Source organism: Plasmodium inui, assembly GCF_000524495.1.
Source record: "Plasmodium inui San Antonio 1 unplaced genomic scaffold supercont1.2, whole genome shotgun sequence".
Lineage (NCBI taxonomy): Eukaryota > Apicomplexa > Aconoidasida > Haemosporida > Plasmodiidae > Plasmodium > Plasmodium inui.
Genome location: NW_008481836.1, coordinates 767,206 through 776,532, shown reverse-complemented (window position 1 = coordinate 776,532; position 9,327 = coordinate 767,206). Strand labels below are relative to the sequence as shown.

The 9,327-nt window shown below is 43.0% G+C and overlaps 2 protein-coding genes across 2 annotated transcripts; both read left to right on the top strand.

Moving 5' to 3' along the window:
* Positions 1-513: 513 nt before the first annotated feature.
* Positions 514-3,150, top strand: C922_00620 (hypothetical protein; the record flags this gene model as incomplete). Its single annotated transcript, XM_008816233.1, has 1 exon — positions 514-3,150. The coding sequence occupies one exon, from the start codon at positions 514-516 to the stop codon at positions 3,148-3,150; it is 2,637 nt and encodes an 878-aa protein (XP_008814455.1).
* A 3,149-nt stretch (positions 3,151-6,299) lies between these two features.
* On the top strand, positions 6,300-9,203 carry C922_00619 (hypothetical protein; the record flags this gene model as incomplete). Its single annotated transcript, XM_008816232.1, has 1 exon — positions 6,300-9,203. The coding sequence occupies one exon, from the start codon at positions 6,300-6,302 to the stop codon at positions 9,201-9,203; it is 2,904 nt and encodes a 967-aa protein (XP_008814454.1).
* Between the last annotated feature and the right edge of the window lie 124 nt (positions 9,204-9,327).

The following is a 9,327-nucleotide window of genomic DNA, read 5'->3' as shown; positions in this document are numbered from 1 at the left end:
GTCGTCGTATTCCCAATTAGAGTGAACCAGTAGGCACACGCGTACGTGCATGTCCCTATGTGTGCGTATACTTGGGCCTATAACACCACAAGCGAATGCGCCGTTGGTACGTACGGACACCCCCTGCACACGTGCAAGCAGCTTGTACGTGCACATTTGCAGGGATCCCGCCGCCACACAGCATTCACGCATTCCTGCTTCCCGCATTGGTTCACCGCCGCATTGGTGCACTGCCGAATTCGTGCATTTCCTTGCGGTGTTTTAGGCCCATTTCTTGCACATGCTATCCCAGATAAGCTAGTCCAGCTCCCTTCGCCTTCTCATTATCAACAATAGGAGAGTTCTATTTTATTTTATTTTTTGCCAACCGATTAGTTGTAATACCACCGTGTGAATGTTCATACATGAGGGCTTTTTTCCTTTTGTTTTCCTTTTTTTTGCCACGCCGGCCGCGCTTCTTGTTCCTCTCTTAAGTTGCATCACGCAAGAATTGGATAAAAATCCTGTTCCAAGATGGAGGCAAGTAACATCGCGCAAGTGCTCTATGCAACAGTAGATCCGAATATAAATATCCGTTCAGAAGCAGAGTCCAAGTTAAAGCACGCAAAGGAAACAAATTTTGTCCAGTACATAAATCAGTTATCAAACGAATTCTGCAAAACGCAGAATGACCCCTACTTGAGGCAAATCGCGGGACTACTAATAAAAAATGCCTTTGCGTCCAAGGACAACTATGAAAATGAAGAGAAGGCAAGGACGTGGATTAACTTCCCAGAAGACATAAAAAATGAGTTAAAGAATTCCATGTTACATTTGTTAAGTCAGCAAGGGGAAAAGGTAGTCATCGGGACAGCGTGTCAAATTATATCTCTTATAGCCAAAATTGAACTCTCGCACAATAAATCATCCGAATTGCTTCACAAACTAGTGAACAACATTATAGAAAAAAATGCATACACGAAAAAGTCTTCCACGATATGCCTAGCCTACTTAACAGAAGATATTGCCGATATCTGTAATGAGAGTAAATCCAAGTATGTCTTTACACAGCCCGACTTGGATTTAATCCTAACAGCAATTATAAATTCGCTATGTGAACCTGGGGAGGAAGAATCCATACACTGTGCTAGTATGAAAGTGCTATACAATTTGATGTCATTTATTGACCAGAATTTTAAAACCCAAGTGGAAAGAGACATAATAATGAAAACGGTTATAGATGGGTGTAAAGATAATGAGAGGTCTACCGTACAGATAGCAGCATACGAATGCCTAATCAACATTGTCAGTTATTTTTACTCCTATTTAGATGCATATATGTATGCTATAGGGCCCCTAACATGGGTAGCTATCGAGTCGGAAAATGAAAGGATAGCCATAAGTGCCATCGAATTCTGGAATACAGTTTGCGAAGAAGAAACTTTTATAGATCAGTACGAATTACAGGAGGGGAAAAAAAACCATAATATAGTAAAACAGGCAATGGTGTTCCTTTTGCCGAAAATTTTTAACGCTATGATAACTCAAGAGAGTGAAGACATAGATATCGATGCCTGGACATTATCCATGGCATCTGCAACATTTCTAGCCCTCAGTGCACAGTTACTAAAAAATGATATTGTAGAACCTGTTATTTCATTTGTGGAAGAGAATTTTATACATGAAGATTGGCGAAGGAGAGATGCTGCTGTGCTGGCATATGGATCCATTATGGAAGGTCCAGAGACGGAGAAATTAAAACCGCTAGTCGAAGAATCGGTTGGCCAACTCTCCGAAGTTTTGAGAGATCCATCCGTTTCGGTCAGAGATACAGCAGCGTGGACCATAGGAAAGATAACGACGTATCATTCAGAAATCATCTATAACGTATTAGGTAATTACAATGATAGCAATTCGCTGTATGGAATATTGTTGGAGAGGCTAAATGACTACCCAAGAGTAGCGGCAAACGTCTGCTGGGTTTTTAATCAGCTGGCTGCCAATAAGAGAAGCTCATACAATAAGATGACCAATAGTTGCACCACTGAATTGGACGACTCCTTCTGTGTGTTATGCAAAAAATTAATCGATGTCACCTCTAGGGAAGATGCAGACACGAGAAACTTGAGAGAAGCTGCTTTCAATGCACTTAATGTCGTCATAGAGAACGTTTCCGATAATTGCCTCAAATATATGATAGAGTTGCTGTCCCATATGATGTACCTCTTAACGAACACTTATTTGAACCCCCTAACGGAGGAGGTCAAATCTTTGCAGGGCTACTATTGCGGCACCATGCAGTTTATCATTAACAGGTTAGCAAATCAGTGTAAGCCTTTTCTAAAGCCCATTTATTTGAGCATATTTAGGCTATTCGAAATTAGAACCGACATTTGTGAAGATGCGTTACTTGCATGCAGTGCAATAATAAACGTAATGGGAGAAGACTTTAGGGAACACCTAAAAACATTCCTTAATGTCATTTTTAAAGGTTTAAGGAACGTATCAGAAACGTCTACGTGCAGAATATGCATCGAAATGATTTCCGATATCTGTATCCCCTGGACCTTTGAATTTGAGAAAGAAATGGAGTTAATTTTGGAGTGCCTATGGGACGCATTAAAAACCTTTGGTGTGCATGACTCGATAAAGATTAGCATCCTAACTGTGTTAGGTGATATTGCTACCGCGTTGAATAGAAGCTTTTCACGCTACTTAAATTTCTTCGCTAATATCCTAGCAGAAACGTCCAAAATAACTATCACCTCGGGGCCACCCGAAAGTGATGATTGGGTTAATTACGTATTCGAGCTCAGAGATGCCATCCTCCTAACATACAGTAATATCATCTATGCACTAATTGATGGAAATGAGATTGTCAAGCTAAAAGTCTACATCACAAACATTTTAGACCTAATCGAATTAATACTAATCAAAGAAATTAATCACTTCAATGCTCAGAATTTTCAAAATGCTGTTTCTCTTTTGGGAGATTTAGTACATGCGTATGGCTATGAATTAATCGAAAACTCCAAGCTCACTGATTTGATCATATCAGTTTATGGGAAAATTGACATCCTGTCAAGTCAGGGCGATGAGAAATGTGAATCCTGCGTTTCCAAAATTAAGTGGCTCAAGAGGATATGCAATGCGCGGTTGGGGCAGAAATGACCCCGTCCTCCTCCTGCACGTGTGTAGAAAATGGGTGCACAAATATGTGTGTGTTTTTTGTGGGGATTTATCAGCTTTCCTCCTCTGCGCGTACATTCACGGCTTCCTCGGTCGGGGCGTTTAATGTGCACCCAGCAAGGGGTATCCCTCACGTGCGACGCCCGGGCGCCTCGCACCGACGCAACTGTAGCTTCGCACGCGCAATGTTCACCAGGCCCACAAACCAGTCGAAGAAAAAATTCAGTAAAATTAATCGCCCCTGGTAGAACGCAGCCACCTCTACCATTTATTATGTCATCCCCCAAGGCAAGATATATATGTGGGCATGTCCCGTCATATCATGGAGTTTCTCCTTAACCCCAATATGTTTTCCAAGTTTTATATGTTTTTTATATTTGTTTTTTATCTTCGCCTCGTTGCTTCTTTGCCTTGGTCTGCTGCCTCGCGGCCTCTCCATCGCACTTCTGCAGTGCTGCCTATGCATTGCTACCTCTGCATTACTGCTTCTCTATTGCTGCCTCCCTATTGCTGCCTCTCTGTTACTGCCACTCTCTCGCCCCTAATTTGCTCTCCCCCTAGCGCGTAACCGCACAACTGTTTAACAACTTGTCTCTTTAGGATATGACACCTCGTTGTGTGTTGGTGTGTTGTTTTTTTTTCCCACCCCCTTCCCGCTACCATCTTTCACTCCCTGGGCTTCTTCCCTTCGGTCTGATAATCCTCTTCCTATCATATATTTTCCCAATTTTTCTATTTGTTAATTAAGAAACTTCTTAACCTCTTAACTTTGTATTTTCTTGTTCCCCAATTTCTCTCACCATCATATGCTACCCTTGTCGCATTTAAACTGTCTCGTCTTGCCAGCTGGCCGCATCTCAGCCGTTTGAGCATGTGAGCCTTTACCAATGTTTTAACCTATTCATTATTCCAGCACCCCGAAACGACATCTCTCCGCTTCTTTTGCCTCCGCTTCCTTTGTCCCCCCTTCCTTTGTCCCTACTTCCTTTGTCCCTACTTCCTTTGTCCCTACTTCCTTTGTCCCTACTTCCTTTGTCCCTACTTCCTTTGTCTCCGCTTTCTTTGTCTCCGCTTTCTTTGTCTCCGCTTTCTTTGTCTCCGCTTTCTTTGTCTCCGCTTTCTTTGTCTCCGCTTTCTTTGTCCCTACTTCCTTTGTCCGTACCCCCTTTTTATGATTGTCTGGATTATCCCGAACAGCTTGTTTTTCCCTCTCCTCTACCACTACAGCGTTGCTGGCTCTTCCCCTCCGTAATGAATTGCTCTCCTTTATTCAGTGTGCTATCTACCCTGTTAATTCTTCCTATCCGCGCATGCTCTGTTTCGTACCAAATAAGCAATACCAGTGTTCATTTTGCTTCAACCAATATAATTAATATCTTGCAATTTTTTGCCCTGCGCGCAAAATTTTGCCCAACTGTCAGCTTCTGCACTGCTCCTAATTCATTTCTCCTAATTCACTGCTCCTAATGCAATACTTCTAATTCAATGCTTCTAATTCACTGCTTCTAATTCATTTCTTCTAATTCACTTCTTCTAATTCAATTCTTCTAATTCACTGCTTCTAAGTCGCTGCTCCTAATTGACTGCTCCTAATTCATTGTATCCTTCCTGTTCCCTCTTACCTCTTTAAAGAGAACAACCCCATAACATCACCAGCACATGTTTGCGCTCACAGTGCATACATGTTACTTCATTTTAACTTAATTAAACTATTTCTTTCGCTTTTTTCTCCCAATTAAAGAGTCTATAGTGTATATATATGTTTGTCTCTTGCTATGCTGTTTCGCACACAAGGGTGCTCAGAAGAATGTAGCTAGTTGTACTTTCCCTGTTTTGCGATCGTAATTGTTTTTTTTTTTTTTTCTTTGTCGTCTCATTGAGACGTTGCCTTTTTGTGTTCCACTTCTTTCTTTTTTTCAAGTGCCACTCGCATGGGTAGCATACCCCACCCAATTGTAAAGAAGTGTTTTAAATATAGTTCCCTTTTGGAAGGCTTCGTTTTACCGTGGTAGTAGTGACCCTTTGTCATCACAACGGATAGATCCATGTCATGCTGTGCGGTTGGCTCCCCCTCCCCCCCTTTTTATTTTTTTTCCATTCCTCCTATCGGTTGCCATTAGATTAACACTTCTGCAACTTGCCACGTTGTGCAAAAAGAATAGTACCATCTGTGTATTAGCATAAATGATTGACCTATAAATAAGGAAGGTAAAATAAATTTTGCCCCACCAGTTTGTCTATTTCGGACGATTTCTCAATATTCCTTTTTGTTTTCCCCATCGATCTTTCGAATCCATTCAAATAAATTCGCTCCCCATAGATGGTTTCCTTTAATGTCGATCGGTGTAGACCATTTATTCCTCTCCAGTGGCATGCCTTTTGTGCTCATTGCTTGTGGTTATCCAACTGGAACTTTCTCAAATTAAGCAATGAATTTTATTTTATTCTTTTTGTAGAGAAGTTATATTTTTATTTTCTGTACTCATCATTCCTGAGGGGTTCCCCACAACCAGGTTGAAGAAGAAAAAAAAAATGCCCGCAGTGCATGTGCATACGGGCTATTTGTACACCTGTAATGCATGCACGTTCCTACGTGCGCTTACGCGTGTAGCGGCCGACGCAACTACAGCTAGGAAAATGATTTTTCGTTTGCGCATCGCTTTATGGATCTTTAATACCACGAGCAACGATGGTAATGACGCAGTGATGTGACGAGACTGATGTGGGTGATTTCTCTTTCATCTTAAAATAGCCATTGTGAGAAGTCAGCCGTATTTTTTTTAAAAATGGTCTGTGTAGGTACAACTTGGGCGGCATCTGTAGAGAGAAAGAATAAAGGCGGCGTCAAATTCGAGGCGCAGGTGTGCGGGGAGGGGGGGGAGACCAAGTGGAAATCAGTCGTGGGAATCCGCTGGGCAGAGGGGAAAGCAAACTGCGCGTGCCCGCTCGATCGTGTAGGTCCTGCCCCACCCCAGGGTACGGCCTCCCCAAAGGCGATGAGGAAAAAAGATATAAAAATAACTAGCGGTGAGGGAAGCGGTATGCGAAGCGGTCAACATAGTTGCCATCGAACTGCCCATCGAACTGCCTGGTGACTTGGTGAGTGATCTTCCGCCCAGATGAGCACCAACATGAAAACCAAGAAAACCTTCGTGCTAGTCATCGGGGGGGGTCCCACGGGGATCACGACGGGGATGTACCTGCAGAAGCACAGAATACCACACATACTAATTGAGAGAGATAAACACATCGAGAAGGTGCCCAAAGCGCACTATTACAACAACCAAACGATGGAAGCATGGAGAGGCATCTTCCATCTAGATAAGTGTTTCCTAAACGAAACGGAAGACGTGAATTTGTGGAAAACCTTTCAATATGGATTAAGTCTGAAGAAAGACAAAACGTTGTGCAAATATGACAACTTTAGGGATAAGTACCTCTACAGGAATACGTACTATGAGGACATTAGCCCCTCCAAGGTCACCCACTTGTCTCAGTACAAACTGTTGGGCATCCTCTACAGCTACTATCTCAGCCTCATCAAATGTGACCCCCGGGAGAAGCGGGCATTTTTAAAAAACATAAGGCTGAAGTTGTCCACCCACCGAATGTTGAGGTACATTTGTCGCAACACTCGCTTGGGAGAAGAGACACACCAAGCGGTAGGCGCGGATGAAGCGACGAATAAGGGAGCACCTGAGGGAACGGATAAAGGGACAGATGAAGCCACAGCTAAAGCAAAGGATAGAGGGACAGATAAAGCCGCAGCTAAGGCAAAGGATAAAGGGACAGATAAAGCCGCAGCTGAAGGAAGGGATAAAGACACAACGGAAGAAGCAATTGAGAAAAATTATCTCTCCTACGATACATCCGAATTCCTGATAGGATACGAATTTGTCAATTTCAGGAACATCCCAGAGGGAGGGAATTCTTGCCATCTCGGGGTGAACAACGATATGGGGAATAATTACCCTGGAGTCGACTGGGGCACTCCACGAAATGGGTCCCTCCCCGATGGTGTCTCCCCACAGGGCGTTCTGACTCGGGTTAGGAATCTGCACAACAATGAAGAAGAAGTGATCCTAAGTAACTACGTTTTCGTGTGCGAGGGGGGAAAAAGCGGAATAAAGAAGAGCCTAAAGATAAATGACGAAAATAGGAAGGACTACATGAAGTTTATAAACATCCATTTTCAATCTTCACGTCTCATCGATATAGTAAAGTGCAACCCATCGATGCTGTATTTCTTATTTAGCAAATACATAGGGGTGTTAGTTTCTCACAATTACGAACAGGGAGACTTCGTTTTGCACATTCCGTACATAACCGAGAGGGAAGCAGAAATGTATAGCCAAAGAAGTAAGTGTCTAGAAATAATAAACAAGCTGACTGGTTTCGAGCTGCCCGATATGTGTATTCATAATGTCTATAAATGGACCATGCATAGCTCGATTGCCTCCACATTTATCGACAAAAAGACCAAGAGGATTATCTTGTTGGGGGATGCGGCTCACAAATTGCCTCCCTCAGGAGGATTTGGCTTAAACTTAGGAATTGGCGATGTGATAAACATAGTGTGGAAAACTATTCGAATTTATAAGTTAAAAGAGAAAAAAATTATGGACAGGATAAGGAAGGCGGCCGAGTTCAATAGTGCCCACCGAGACGCTCCCCCCGAATCGGATGCGGAGTCTTCCCTACTTCTCGGAGGTAACAAATTAACTCTCCCTTTTAACATGTTGAACAGAGTGGAAAAAAAACAAATAGAGAATTACATCGAGTCATATAATATTGAGAGGAAGTTGGTGGCCAATTTCACCATACACCACGCTGTTAGAAATTACAAAAAAGGAAATAACGTATCAGGTTTGCTAGGATATAATCACAACTTTTTTCTAAGCTATGTGACCTCCTGTCGGGTTAGCTCCATTCAGAGGTCGCTCTTGTTTTATTACGTACTTAGAAATGCTAAAGGACTCTTAACATTTATTAACAACCTTCCCTACGTTTTCGAATTCAATCGAGAACGAGCAGAATATTTTGTTCAAAATGAGCGGAAGAATATTCTCTCTTTGCTGTACCCTGGTGTGGACTTCGGCTATTCTTACTTAGATACCATGTGTGATGTTGGAGAGGTGGAAAAAGAACCCTTCTCCGATTTGGCCCCCCAGGGGAAGAGGCTCCAGTTGGATAAGGACGGCAAAAATGAGGGGGACACACATGGTGCCGCAGGCAATCCCAGAGAACGCGGCGAACTTGGCGAACTTGGCAAACGTGAAGAGAGTAGCCAACGTGAAGGGAGTGCGCAACCGGACGATGGGCAGCACCACAATCAGCCGCACAACAGTGGCTCGTGTGGCGCCCCCCCAAAGTACAATATTTTCGAAGAGAAGAATGAAAAGGTACCCAGGTTGAAAATATGCAAAAATATATACGACCACCAAATGAGCAACGTGGTGGGGGCTAAAATCCCCCATTTTAATCTGTATACATTTGACGCAAAATTTATTTACAAAATATCGACAGTGGATCTACCCATATTTAACAACCCCTCCTTATCCATTCTAATCATCCTATTTAATGATACCACCTTAAATGGCATGGCCCACTTTTTGGACGAACATAATATGCCAAGGGATAAATTCTCCTTCTGCTTATGGGACTGCAACGTTGTGGTAAGCAAAAATGCGGAGGACCAATCCGTTCGAATTTTAAAACCGAACGATGCTGCGATGGTAGATAATGATCACTCAACTGAAATGAGTGTACCTTTAAGTGACTATGCGCTTTTTCCAAAGTGCGATCCTCATTTTGTGGGAGACGCCAGAAATGTGCAGAATATACACATGGAGGTGAAGGGATACAACGTGAGCTACGTGTTCACGGCGGAAATAATACGGGACCTGTTTTTTGATACCCTCACGTTGAAGTCGGATAATTCATTCGTAATTTTAAGACCCGACCGGCATATCATATCGGTTGGGGAAGGCAACTGGGCGGATCACCTACAGGATGTGAACGAGGTGTACATTTGAGTTTACCACGAGGGGAGAGAAGTGCGTCCTGTTCTCTGTGCGTCCTGTTCTCTGTGCGTCCTGTTCTCTGTGCGTCCTGTTCTCTGTGCGTCCTGTTCTCTGTGCGTCCTGTTCTCTGTGCGTC